At 41.8% G+C, this 15,029-nt stretch overlaps 1 protein-coding gene across 2 annotated transcripts in view; it reads left to right on the top strand.

The window, feature by feature from the left end:
• Nucleotides 1-15,029, top strand: part of GABBR2 (gamma-aminobutyric acid type B receptor subunit 2) — a 3,943,409-nt gene that overhangs the window by 780,850 nt on the left and 3,147,530 nt on the right. For both annotated transcript variants that reach the window (XM_044064587.1, XM_044064586.1), the window contains exon 2: nucleotides 12,813-12,947. In XM_044064587.1, coding sequence (XP_043920522.1) covers nucleotides 12,873-12,947 — 75 coding nt within the window. In that variant the 5' untranslated portion in view covers nucleotides 12,813-12,872. The remainder of the gene's footprint in view (nucleotides 1-12,812; nucleotides 12,948-15,029) is intronic.

Here is a 15,029-nt window from a genome sequence, read left to right as displayed (position 1 = left end):
TGAGGCTTTAATTTCCTCCTAGGTTATATGTATCCACAGTGCCACCAGAGGTTTATTCTGTCCTATGTGTTGCAGCCACTATGTTTATAGGGGAACATTTGGCACTGAGTCATCTTGCATTGGTAGGACTGCCTCTACACTCTTTTTTTGTAATCAACCCATCAACATCAAAACCCTTTACCTCTGATCTCTTCCTTTGATGTTGAAACCCTTTCTGTCCCAGGCAGGTCAGTCTCATGGTCGACGTTTTTTTGTGGGTTTCATTGGCTGGTACTAAAGACTCACTGGCATTGATGTATCCCCTTGGAGTTGAGCTCGTCAACATGGATGCTATCGATGTGGACACTAGTCTTCTTGCTGCTGCTAACATTTTGGCCACAGCATTAACATTAGTTTGGTTTCAGGATTGGTATTTTGCTGTGTTCTGTTATAATCTTATAAGTGGCAGATGTATATACCTATATGCTTTTAGAATTTTATTTATTTAATGTCCAGTGTCAAATTTGTATATTGATCATTGAGTGTGGTATTGTCTATAGTTTTGGAAGCAGGAAGCCCATATCTGGTTTTAAGCCTCAGATTCCTTGGGAAACTGATTTTTAAGTGCTGAAAGCAGAAGGCTTTACCTTGCCATACCATTTAAATCTGCGGGCTATTTGACTTGGTGATTCAGATGTTATGAAGTCATGACAATGCAAATGTGTTTAGTGCAGATACTGCAGGTACATATCTTGTTTTACATCTCAGGTATTTGGGGTACCTGAATAGTAAGTGTAGATTTGTGCTTTGCTCCTTACAGGCTCAGGTCTTGCCCTACATCTCAGACAGCATTAACTGATTGGGTTACAAGTCTGCTTTTGTGGATAGTCTAACGGCAGTAAGGACATACCTTACCTTACATCTCCGATATCTTGAGCAAATCAGTTATGATTTTTAAATTGCCTGTAAGCTTAGATGTGGTAGGCCTGTTGTATTTTGTGTCAGATCATATGTGGGTATTGAATTGTAAATATTACTCGGAGCAGCAAACTTGGCTTGGCATACATCTTAGGTACCCTACAGTAACTAGTTTCTTGAAATTACAATGTGTATCACCTTAGTGACAATATGCTCATACCTCTTCCTATGTATCAGGCATTATGGGATAGTCTGGTCCTCCACACACACAGCACAGTTAAGTCATTTGAAGTGGTCAGATCTGCTGGTTTCCCTGTCTAGGGATGAAATTTCAATTACTATTACTGTCCTACATCAGTCTTTTCAACATTGCTAAAAATACTAAACAGTCTTAAGGTTCTTCTGTACCTGCTTGATTATTTAAAGTTGCTTTGACCTGCTCTAATTCAAATTAGCTTATCATCCTTCTTGGTTCACACATTACTCCAAAGTTTGGGGGATTGGATCTTGGCCTGTGAGAGTGGGGACACTGCCATCCCTCCTACCTACACTTCCCTGGCCTAGTTTTGGGGAGGGGGGAAGTACTGTCTTTTTTCAGTCCTTACTTGATAAGCTGTTATTCTCCTTTTACCTAGCCAATGATGACACCTCAGATACTTGCTGGCATTTGACAGTATGGGACAATCATTCAGGGTTTCCATTTATTTGGTGTTCAGGAATGATGTTCCTTTTCTAGTCTGGCAACCATCATGAATGGTATCTAACATAATGTTTCTGTTGCTCTCATGTCATTTTGCCTCTTGCTTCCCATCCTGTTTTCTTTTCTTTCTGAGATGTGGGTTCCTGGGTCTTTTATTGGGTGATGTCTTCCACTTGCAGTTTACAGAAAGGACTTCCTCTTCTGTAGTCCTTTTTCCCTCTGTTTCTTTTTGGGGAAAAATGCCTGGTTGTCTGATATTTGACACATATTTCAGGTATTCCTCTTACTAATTTCTGTTGGTATCAGCGTTGGGACCTATCCTACTAAGAGCTTCCTGGTCTGAAACTGTATTTTATCCTTGCTGATGGCGTATTTAAGGTCACTTGTCTCCCTTGTGCTCGCACTACAATTTTAAAATGTCTGTTTTAGGGAAACAGTAAAATATATATATATGGTTCTACCTGACATAATCGAAACCACACAACACCGACAACCACATCACCGACACCACATATTCGACAGTCCATAAACACGAAACCACACATAACCGACAACCGAAATAACACAAACACGAAACCCCATACAAAACAAAACACATCCCCATTCCACAAACCACACACACAACACAAGCACACCAAAATCCTTACAAGCCCCTAACCCTAACTCACTTAACCCGCCTAACCCTAACTCACTTAACCCACCCCTATCACACAGCCTTTCCCCATGTCGGCATCCTCGGCGTTGGTGTTGTCATCCGTCGTGTCGGTCTTCTGCATTGTCGATGTTCTGCAACCCATATATATATATATATATATATATATATATATATATATATATATATATATATATACACACACACACACACACACACACACACACACATATATATATATATATATATATATAGGGATATATATAGAGAGATAGCAAAATATAAATAATATGTACACATAGACACTTGGACACTTTTACACACATGGAAACATACACACACACACACACACACATATCTATATATGTATCTATATATATATATATCTATATATATATATATGGGTCTACTTTGGATGACCGAAATGCCAGTTCGCCGACACGCAAAACACCGAGACCAAACAACCGAAAACGAAGGTGATCGACAAGGTGAAATCCCGACAGCCGAAAGACCGACATGTGCAACGTGTGAGCGCGACTCGGTAAGTGTGCGATAGTGAGGGATTTAGGGTTAGGAAGCGGACAGGTAAGTGTGCGATAGTGAGGGATTTAGGGTTAGGATGTGGGAAAGGTGAGTGTGTGGTAGTGTCGGACTTAGGGTTCGGGTAAGGTAAGTGTGTGATAGTGACGGACTGTAGTTTAGGGGCGGGTTAAGTGAGTTAGGGTTAGGGTGCAGGTAGGGTGAGTGTGCGATAGTGACGGGCTTTATGTTTTAGGGTGGGTTAAGTGAGTTAGGGTTAGGGTGCAGGTAGGATAAGTGTGCGATAGTGACGGACTTTAGGTTTAGGGGTGGGTTAAGTGAGTTAGGGTTAGGGTGCGGTAGCATAAGTGTCTTGATAGAGTCGGACCTTAGGGTTAGGGTTTGGGTTAAGGTTAGTGGATATGTAATTGTGTGTAATGTGTAGTTTACGTTTTGTGTGTCGGTGTAATGGTGTTCGGTTGTGTGAGTTGTCGGTATTGTGTGTTTTCGGTTGTTTGGTCTCGGTGTTTTGCGTGTCGGCGAACTGGCGTTTCGGTCATCCAAAGTAGACCCATATATATATATATATATATATAGGTATATATAGGTACATATACAGAGTGTGAGAGAGAGAAATGTGTACAGTATACGCAGACACTCCCCACACATGCACACTCCCATAGATATAAAGATAGACAGATGGATAAAATACATCTCCTTTGGATTCTCCAGACCTACTCTGCTTTTGCTATGCCCTCTACATTGTGTCTGTACTTCTTGGTGTCCCCCACCTCTTGCTTTCAGTCTTTTAGTTGTAAACAGTTTTTTTCAGCCCTTGGGGACCCCTTTTGGTTATGAGTATGATTTCCACTTTCCCAACCTTTTGTTTTGGTGGTCCTCTTCACAGTTCTTTATCTACTTGATTCTTCACATTTGTCGTCACAGGAAATTAATTGTTTAGGGGGCAGTGTCTCCATTTTACACAGGGATAACATCTGACTTCTTGACTTTGCTGATGCTTTTGAACTCCCCACCTGATTACTACATTCTCCCTTTGGGTGACATTCATGTTCCTGTTCTCATAATCCCTGTGTCAGGAGAGTATTTCATTCCCAGTGACTGCAGGACTAATCTGAGCTCCTGTCTTTTCTTCCTGTTTCTGAGAATATGGTCCTTTGGGTTTTCCAATTTGTCATTTTCTAGGATGAACTTGTGATATTGCTATGTATACCTCTGTATGAACAAAAGTGGTTATTCAGTCTTCATGACTTCTGGTCCTAGTTTTTTTTCCCCATTCAACCTTCGTCATATTGTTAGAATCTCTTCCCTTCAGATCCCAGGGTACTTGCCTCTATTCTTTTAGGAGATAGGCTGCCTTCTTTTCACCTCATTCAGATTCATATTTTGATGGTTAATTGTAGTTTCATTGTCTCTTATTCCTTTGGCTACCAGGGCTTTTTGGGCTTCTCCCTTTATAAGTTTTCCCTGTGGAATTTGCCTGGATCCTTTAACTCTTGTTCTCAGTCCTCTTGGACCTTCTTTAGCTACCTTCAGAGTTTGTTTTAAATTCTTAGTACTCATGAGCTTTGTTCCTGCTGTTTTCCATAGATGGATTTTGTTTTGGTCAGGCCTTTATATGTCAGCTGTCCTCAAACTACCCTGCTTTTGCTGAGGTATTTTCCTTTCCCCAGCTTATACCTTGCAAATTCATACCACTCAACGTCTTAGAGCAAGAAATCTGGACAAGCCCACAAATAATGGGGAGATAAAGGCCCAAAAAATAGGGACAATTTTTAAATATTGCTCTTACAAAATTAGAAAGTTGAGAGTGTAACAGGTTTTGCATTAGCATCAATTATCTGAAGGATATGAAGTCTGAAAATTTAGTGTCTGCCACTGTTTTCTTACTTCAGTCCATAATGATTTGTCAGTGATTTGCCAAAAAAACCTACAATTTTATGAGAAACAGATTAAAAATATGAGTCAGCAATCTTGACATTCTACAAAAATCTAACCAGTCGAGAGCTATGCTTGCAATTAACTCTCTTTTGGCTGTTATCATTTTTGCAATATCTTTGTGTGGCTTCATATTTCTCTAAATTTTGAGAAACTGTCATGGACTTTGGGCATTGGCTTTCCTGCAGTTCTGGTTGTTTTCATCTTTGCAAAGTTTGGGTATAGTTATCTGGGTTGGCATGATACTGGTTTCTTGGTTCCATGGCAGCTTGATAGCCCTTAGATGTCAACTAATGGTAGCAGATTATCCAGGGAGGAAGAAGGTTTATTTCCATTCTCCCTTAGGTTTTTTTTCATTTCATCTTTTTATTCGGGCATTGATATTGCTTGCCCAATAAGTTTTCTTCTGATGATTTTTTTGCTGTTTTTCCTGGATGGGCATTATTAATGCTTCTTCCAGTCAAATCTGTTCTAAGGATTGATCATATAGATGGATTGAGTCTGGATCAGGGTGACAGGACTTGTCATCCACCTCCAGTGACCATTTGTTCACTTATTTATTGTTTCTCTTTCCTTGTGGGCTGTTGATAGATATCCTTCTTTAATCATGATCAATTTTGAAACATTTCCTTACTAATAATTATCATATTTGTTGCCTTTAGTATGAGGCCTTCCTTCTGTACTGTTTTCATACTTTTTATTAAGTGGTGGACTCGAGCCTAATCGCGTGACTGGGTTCACCTTCTTGTAGTTTCACATGAACAGTTGATATCTGCACAATGTCTGAGACACTTTTAGGTTAGTTATCTTTATTTATGGTCTTCCTTGCTTGCAGTCCTGTCAGGCAGCCATGAGGTAGTGTTTTTACTGGGGCCTTTGTCTTATAGATAGAAGAAGAAGAAGAAGAAGAAGGACCAAGTCCTATATGAAATGTATGTACGTACCTTCATGACAGATGTGCCAGATTGTGGTCTTTCTTCCTATGTCACTCCTCTCTCTTTCACACTGCCCTCATATACAAATTAGTTTTTTTGCTTCTAGGTGATCTATACCATCTTTCTTTGTGCTGTGCCTTTAACTGGCTAACAGACATCTGAAAAGGGGCCCTTCTTTGTGCAGTATTGTTATAAAAGGGGAGGAGTTTCATTGCCAGGAAAAGTTTTAAGTGCTGAGATCTAAGATTCCTGCTGGCTTCAAGTCCTGCAGAGAGAGGAAGATAGACCATAGTCTTCAACATCTATTATTATAGCAACTTTTTTTTTAATTGTACTCTTAGTCTACAGACTGACTCTAGCCCTGCCTGCTTAGGGGATTTATGATATTTCCGTTAACCTATTTAGCCTTCATCTTTATAGCCTAAGTATCCTTCCAGGACTTAAACTATACCTTTTGCTTGCTGTTGAGATAGGGTTATCTTGGCTATATTTTGACCCTTTTGCTACACTGAGCTTCAGTTCATAGATTCTTTAACAGTGCAGCAGTAGAGGACAGATGATTGGCCATTCATTCCCATTACCTCCGAATGGTTTCCATCTTTATGTCACAGCATACCACAAATAACTTATCATTCAGACAGTTCTCCACAATTGTTTGGCTTGTCTCTGTGGAGCTGATCTCTGACTGAAACTATCTTTCTAATTAAAAGTAACTAGGGGTATCATCCCTTGACAGATCTCCTCCTGTCTTAAGTATAAAAATAGTTACTAGGTGTGAGACATATCCTTCTTTACCTTTACAAGCTATTTAAGGTATAACGTGGAGACATGCATGAATGGGCATACCTTCGTTGAAGGTTGTGCATCAGGGCTGGTAACTTGGCACGTGATAATCAATTACCAATCATTAGCGGACCGGAGTTCCACTGTGGCGACCCCTAACCGGGAAAAGCCGAAAGACACAACAACAACAACAAATTTCCACTGCATCTTGTCTTTAGAGATTCTGTCTTGGAGGTATTTTTAGTAAGATTCAGCCATCATGATAAGCTGGGGATTGTTTCCTGTTAATAGAAGAAGGTGGAATAGTCGTATCACATATCACATATGAAATTTATGTGTTTACCATCATAATCGAGCTGTAGGACCATTTCCTTTATGACCCGCCCACCCCCACCCGACCTCTTAGTTTGATCCGGAAGTTCTTTTTGAGAGTTTTGATTCCATCATGCTTGCCCCACCTTTGTGTGGGCCTACAGACATTAGAAGAAGGGCCTTTCTGTACAGAAGATAATGGGAAAAGTGGAGGAGTTTTTTAATCTGGGAAAGTTTTAGATCCCAAGCTTACTGAATATTTTTGGCCTCAATTCTTATCTTACAAGAAGATGCACCTTGTCTTACACATAGCATTACAATGAGAACTTAACTCTTGATGTGATAGTGTTCAATCTCGCCGTTTGTTCTTACACATGGGTTCGGAGCCGATCCTCGGCTCCGTAAGCTCTGCATCGAGAAGAAGCTCGAGATAATCTAATACCCACAATCCCTCTGCCTTTACCTCAGATCTAGTTTGCCGCTGCTGCATCGCTTGGGAGCTAGCTCGAGAGTCTAAGCTAAGATATAACTTTATTTTGTTATATTTTATTAGGATTCTATTTCTATTTGATGTTTTTCAGTATTATCTGTATGATTGTGTTGTGGTCTCGTTGAGTTATTGGTACCGTTAACTGTTTTTATCGGTTAAATATTTTTCGGGCCTACACCCTTCATAAATTTACCTAGTTGAGGAAACTTATTATTGACAATTTTTATCGGATTTGACAAACTTTATCGGATTTGACTGTATTACTGGATTTGTCTTTCTTTTCCTATAATGTCTGAGAAAGTGAAGTCAGGTTTCAAGCGTTGTCAGTGTGGCCAGAAAATGTCAGTCACTGACAACCATAGTTCCTGCGTCTACTGCCTTGGCCCTCTCCACTTGCAAGAGGACTGCTCTATCTGTCACTCTTTTAGTGGGAGGGTCATGACAGATAGGTGCAGGAAACTAATGGACAGAGGTCTATTGAAACCGTCTTTCCAGGAGGCTTTGGATGCTTCTGACCAGGCATCGAAGTCCTCTAAGGAATCGGAGACGTCGGAGCCCAAGTCATCGGCTCTGAGCTCTTCGACAAAGGTTAGATCACCGGTTCCACAGACTTCGGGGCCGAGTGTTCAACTGGTGTCGGTTCCTGAGCCTCGAGTCTTGGAACCGGTGATGGAGCTCCCTCCTTCGACCTTATTGAGGTCGGCTCCGTCTTCGGTTCCTTGACCCGTTCTTCCTCCAAACTTCGGATATCGATGTGGATCGCGTGGTGCAGAAGTTATTGGAGCATTCTCTCCAAACTTATTTCGGTTTCCACCCAGTTGGTGTCGAAACTTGAAGGCCTTCCTGTATCTCCATCCATTCCTCCTCCGAGACCGATTCAGTCTTTGGAGCCGGAAGAGGCTGATCTACTGATTGTGGAGCCCTCGGGTCCAGAACCGTCCTTTCTCGGTCTGTTCCTCTCACCTCGACTCCGGAACCGATACCGGAGTCTCGGAGCCGACGGTCTGTCCTGGGTTCCGGGGCCGAGTCGAACCGACGTGGGTTCCGACTCTCCCTCGGGCCTCGGCGGATCGATTCGGCTCCGTCCTCGGGTCGATGCCTTCGTCCCCCGTCGTGGATTCTTCCCATTTCCTCAGAACCGGGGACTCTTGGACCGGGAGCATTCGACCTGATGAGGAAGGTGTTGTCTACCCAGACAACCACATCAGTGGAAGCAACCTCTCCTCCCCATAAAGGGCCTTTGTCTTCATCTGCACCCACGCCACATCCAAGCGTCGGGCACCAGTGTCTCAGCCACCCCTGGAGGTGCCCCCTCTTCTTCGGATGCTCCCAACGAAAGTCCCTAGGAAGAGATTGTGTAAGAGGAGACACTTGGATTCTCCACAGGAATCCTTGACATCTGATACTGACTTAGATGAGTCAGAGGGGTCCCCTAAGTCACCTTGAAGATGTCTCTTTTCGGACATATTGGAGATCCTGAAGCAGAGAGGTGACTGGCAGTCCTTCCCCTTCTGAGGATGAGTCAGTTCTGCTGAAGGCATTTGGTGCTCGCCCTTCCTCCTCCTGGGTCACTCCGCCCTGATGAGTTAATGGAGTTGATTGCTCGTGGAACCAGTCCCTAGGAAGCCAAGTAAGTACATTACGGCACCACAGGACAAGGCTTACCTCACCAAAGGAGTTCCAGTAGGCGCCATGGTGGTGGCGCAGCGCCACAAAGGAGATGTCGGAGTCTTCCTCATCTGTCCATCCGCCTAACAAAGATTCTAGGACCATGGACAGATTTTTCAGTTCAGCGGCTTTCTATGCTCCTGAACTATTTGACTCATTTTACACGTTTACAGAGGGATCTAGTCAAAGAGTTGGGAGATACCCTCCAGGGTACTACAGATGCTGCTGTATCAGAGAAAGTTACAGCGCATCTCAACACCCTTACATCCATTGTAAACTCGCCCATGAGGCTGATATCTTATGCAGCGATTGCTCTTCGTAGGCAATCCTGGATGCGCTTATGTTCGTTCGCGAAGCCTTCAAGTCTTCCTTTACTAACGCCCATTTGATGGAGCCACACTTTTGGCCCTAAAGTAAAGGAGACCCTTACCGGTGTGAACAAGAGGGAAAGACTCTGTCTGCTGTCGGAGTCCGTTTTCCACAAAGGGAAAATGTGGTTTCAAAACACCAAGGATCTTTCCCAAACACACAGGGTGATGCCCCTCTAGAGGCAGAGGGGGCAGAGGTGGAAGACGCCACCCTGGCGGCAGAGGTCCCAAAACCAAGGTGACAGGGATAACCTCCTGGCAAACCTTTCCAGCACTCCTGAGAGGAGGCCCGACTGTCCTGCTCTGGAGGCAGTCGGGTCGCTTAGCTTTATACCCTCAGGCCTGGCAAAACATAACTACAGACAAGTGGGTAAAAGCGTGGTTACCAGAGGTTACAACATACCCTTTCTATCTCAGCCCATTCCAAAGAAAAGACTCCCAGATGTACCGCCCATCTGAGAGCCAGCAGCTATAGAAATTTCAAAGCTGCTAGAAAAAGAGTCATCCAACCAGTCCCAGCGGACCAGCAAGGATTCGGGACTTACTCAAGGTTCTTTTAGTTCCAAAGAAAACAGGGGACTGGAGGCCCATTCTGGACCTAAGCTACCTCAATACCTTCGTCAGGAAAGAAAAGTTCAATGGTCACGCTTCAATCGATCCTTCCATTCTTACAGAAGATGTGCTCAATAGATCTAGAGGATGCATACTACCACATCAAGATGGCCAGGGCATCCAGAGATCATCTGCGCGGCCAGTCACTTTCAATTTCGAGCCCTGCCCTTTGGTCTGACCTCAGCCCCCAGGGTCTTCACCAAATGTATGGCAGTGGTAGCGTCTCACTTGAGACGCCCAGGGATCAGGTGTTTCCGTATCTGGACGACTGGCTCCTTTCTGCCACCACCCGCGTCAACTACAGGCCAGAGACTTTGTTCTTCAACTGTGTGTTCACTTAGGATTTCCAGGAAAATCCTTACTTCAGCCATCACAAAACATCTTGTTCATAGGAGCAGAGTTAGACACACGTCAGTTGATTCTGAGGCTTCCCCAGAAAGGATATTATCACTTCAGACTCATATTCGCCTTCTACTCTTGTCAAGGAAATCTCCTGCAAAACTAGTACTAAAGGTGTTGGGCCTCATGTCAGCCTCCCTGATTGCAATTGAAGGCTGCACATGAGAGTCCTACAATGGCTGCTGTTTGCACAATGGTCATTTCAACAACTACCTCTAACACATGAGATTCTTATAACAAAGACATGCAAAGCAGATCTAAACTGGTGGCTTCAAACGTGCAACCTTTCCCAAGGGAGACTTACAGTGATCACGGATGCTTCCCTGATAGGGTGGGGCATCTTTCAGGGACAGACAGTCCAAGGCGAATGGACCAATTTGGAGTACAATCTGCACATCAATGTTCTAGAGTTGAGGGCAGTGTTTCTAGCGTTGCAGCACTTTGCTCCCCTTCTTCCTCTAGGGACTATTGTAGTTCAGACGGACAACATGTCGGTAGTCTGGTACATAAACAAGGAACCAAGTCCTATCAGCTATGCAGAGAGGCCATGAGAATTTGGCAGTGGGCGGAGTCATCCCGGGTCATCCAACGTCATAGCCGACAGGCTCAGCAGAGCAATTCTGTTAGGTCCCTAAAACAGTCAGTGGCGAAAAGATTTTTTTGCACGTGGCCAGCCTTTTCCTGATGTCTGTTGACTCCTGCATTTCCTCTGATATCAAAGTTTCTCCAGAAAGCCAAGAACCTACACAGGATGATAATCCTCATTGCCCCATTCTGGCCTCGTCAAATTTGGTTTCCCTTCCTGAAGATACACTGCAGGGACCCTGGATTCTGGACCCAGAGCCAGACCTATTGACTCACTCGTCAGGGGTTCCCCATTCCGCTTCTGTCCCTCCATCTAGCAGCTTGGCTGCTCCAACTTAGCCAGGTCTGATCTTTTGTCACCAGCAGTCCAGGATATTTTGGTGGAAGCTTCCACTACTAAGACATATGCTAGCAAATGGAAGCGATTTGTATTCTGGGCGAATACACAACATGTGGATCCTTTTATAGCTCCTTTGAATAAGATCTTAGAGTTCTTAACAGACTTATTCCATCAGGGTGCTTCTCCTGCTACACTAAGAGTTCAATTGGCTGCCATTTCAATTTCCATGTGGAAGAATGTGGAGCTCCTGTTATGGCTCACAGACTTTGTAAAGCCTTTTTAAAAGGAGTTTTTCATATTAGACCACCGGTCAGATCTCCCACCTTGGAGTCTAAACTTGTTGCTATCTAAATTAATGTTGGCCCATTAAAATTTTTATCCTGGAAAACTCTCTTTCTGGTAGCCATTTATCTGAACTTCAGGCTCTCTCCATCAAGCATTGATCTTTCACTCTGACAGAGTTTCTCTTCGAACCATTCATCCTTCCTCCCTAAAGTGTGTTCTATTAACAATATTAATCAGTCCATTGAATTACCCACTTTCTTCAAAACCACTCCAACAAAATGGAGTATATGTTACACAAATTAGATGTTCACAGACAGCTAAGATTTTATCTGGATAGAACAAAAGATCACAGAAAAACAGATCAACTCTTTGTGGCTTTTGCTGATAGCAGGAAAGGACTTGCAGTTACCAAAAGAACTCTTTCTAAATGGTTAACGGATTGTATAATCTATGTCTACGATTCTTCAAATCAAACCCTGTTACACAAACCCAAAGGACATTCCACAAGGTCAGTGTCTACATCTTTGGCTCATGCAGCCCGCCTACCACTGGACTTGGTCTAAACCACATACATTCATTTCTCATTATAAGGTAGACAAGGTTTCTAGGGACAGGGCAACCTGGTTCCACACTGTGCTCAAACAACGCCCTCCCCTCCAGTCAGGAGGAGGAGCTAGCTCCTCCATGTGTGTGTGTGTAAAACAAACGTAGATTGAACACTATCACATATAGAAGTTATGTCCTTACCATAACGCTCCATGCTCCCACCCTTAGGAAGAACGTTCTTTGATGCCTGGCCAGGAGCATTCTGCTACTGTTACAAAATTGTGTACATAGTTGGCATATATATATATTTTTATATATGTCTGTCTGGCTTATATATATATACTTATGTGTAGATTCTTCTGTACATATGTGATGTAAGCATGAGTGTGCTATTCTGTAGATTGGTTTGCTTGCAAACTAGATCTGAGGTAAAGGCAGAGGGGGATTGTGGGTATTAGATTATCTCGAGCTTCTTCTCGATGCAGAGCTAACCCATGTGTAAGAACAAAGGCGAGATGAACACTCCACATGGAACGTTATGGTAAGGACATAACTTCTATTTTTCTTACAGTGAATAAAATAAAGTTATTAAAATCATCTTGCAATGTCGTGTAGCCCTCAGATGAGCGTGATAGTCTTCATATAACCTTCATGGTTATTTGAGTTTTAAATCGCTCAAACAGATGAATATTTTAATGCTGTATAGACTAAATGTTTAACTGTCCAGTACAGTTTTTAAAACGAGACTGTCTTTTTCCCTTTTAGTGTGATAATGCAAAAGGTCTAAAGGCATTCTTTGAAGCACTTAACAATGGACGATACCTCATGGTGTTTGGAGGAGTAAGCCCATCTGTTACATCTATCATTGCGGAGTCACTGAAGGGATGGAGTTTAGTACAGGTAAGGCAAAAGCTTAAACGTTTAATAAAGTAATCTTTAAATTTCACTGAAATCAAAAGAGAACTGAGAAAAGCCAGTTGTGAAAATGCTGGCATGGTGTTACAAACTCAGTGATAACAATGACGTAATGTGTATTGTCAGAAAATTATTTGCTTATTAATTTGTGCATCTCTTTATACTACCAATTTTGGCTTTATGAGTTGACTTAACATTTGAATGAGTTCTTTCTAGTTCAGACAATATTTGCAATATTGCTTTAAACTTGGAACCTGGGAAGACAGGATGATATTTTGTGCCAACAAATGCTGTGATAGTTGTAGAGGTTATTAATTTACTTACCAGATAGAAATGCCTCATATTCTACTCCATGACCTCTTATGCTAAAATCTGTTGATAGATTCCTTTTACACATATTCTTTAAACTTTTAAATGCTTTATGTTTTCTCCACTGTTTCATCTAAGAAATGTTAACTTATATTAGCCATCCTATAGCAATTTCTACAGTTCTGGAGCACAAGTGTGAATACAAAAGTGAAAATGCTGTTTTCATGAGGAGATAGTATGAGCCAGCTTTTTGACAATTCTGCTGAACATTTGTTTTCTGTGTTATATTAATTTTCTCACAACTCTATACAGAGAATTCATCCTATACCCATTATTTAATGTAATCAACTTCATCTTGGCAAAAAGAACATTTCCTGAGTGCAGTTCAAACCTGGTTGAGCACCGGTGATGTTTTCACACTTGTATAAAGCTGTATTCACACCACTTTCTATTGAAATTGATCCTCTTTACACTCATTCACCTCTGTGTTATACCCTACATCATGATGCATTGCTATTTAACTTTACTAAGCCTGCCCTGCTTGTATCTTAGTGATACTAGAAATTTTCCTTTTGCGGCCTAAAGGCTCAAATGTAGAGTGTATTCACTGAGGCTATACCAACTATTCTTATGACTGATGTGTCTTGCCTTCTCAGATCTCTGCTAACCCTCATTAAATTGGAGCACTCTTATACGCATGTTCAATAAGAGACAAGCAAATGTTTCACACATACTGTCAGAACAATTAATCTGGGATGTAATAAATTAGATTATAATCAATGCATTTTTTTCTGGGTTGTGATAAGCTGGCTCAACAATTATTGGTCCTCTTTCTAAACCTATTGTTCTATCTTACAATCAAGCTAAAATTAAAAGAGCTAACATGCTGCAGTTTTAATTTTGTATAAAAATAGAACTGATTCTCACATTATAATTAAATTAATACTTTAGGAGTTAAGTAGACATTGACCAATAAAAATAAAGAAGAAAAGTCAGAAATTCATATATATTAGTGCCTGGCAGCATGGTAAGATATGCAACATACAATGTGGTCAGTTCAAACAAGAGCTAAGAATCCATGGACGCTTTATTAACGTTTTTTTTTTATTTAGGAATCTTTTTGCTCCTTGATGAACCCTGTTAAATAGTCCTGCATTCTCTATCCACACTCTCTCTTGGGAGATCCACAAAACTGAGGATAATTTCTTGCACATCAATGCTGACTCCTCATGTAGGAAAAAGTCCTATTCAGCTGCAGGTAACCTTGGTTAAATGTCCCTGTCTGGCAGACTCCACTTTCCCTCACTGAGAACTGATCTATTTTTTGGATTTGACAGTACCAGAATTAGCAAGAGTCTTTCATTTCTTTTCTTTCAGCGGAGCTCTTTCAGAGTCTGTCCACTTGTTATCTGGCAGACAGCAGCAGTTCAGGTATGACTGGCACAGGAGCTTGAACGAATGAACGAATGAATGAATGAACAAATAAATATGTGAAAGTCTGACTGATGAATCAGTTCCCCCTTCAGTATATATCTTCTAACTGAAAAGAGGCTTTGGAATTCTTTTATTCTATCTATAGAGGTGATGGAGTCCAGCCTTTGTCGCAGCTGTTTATCTTTCCACAGTATATTACTTATTTTACAAAATCAGAGTTGGGAGGGGAAGGGAGTTGCAGCCATTACTTTCTTTCACATCTTGTGATTTTGTCACAGATTTCTCGTGACACCTTGTTAGAGAAGTATGATGGTTTATAATTTT

Source organism: Protopterus annectens, chromosome 3.part0 (assembly GCF_019279795.1).
Source record: "Protopterus annectens isolate FY-2018-M chromosome 3.part0, PAN1.0, whole genome shotgun sequence".
NCBI lineage: Eukaryota > Metazoa > Chordata > Ceratodontiformes > Protopteridae > Protopterus > Protopterus annectens.
The sequence above is the reverse complement of the archived record's forward strand: the minus strand, read 5'-3'. Positions and strand labels throughout refer to the sequence as shown.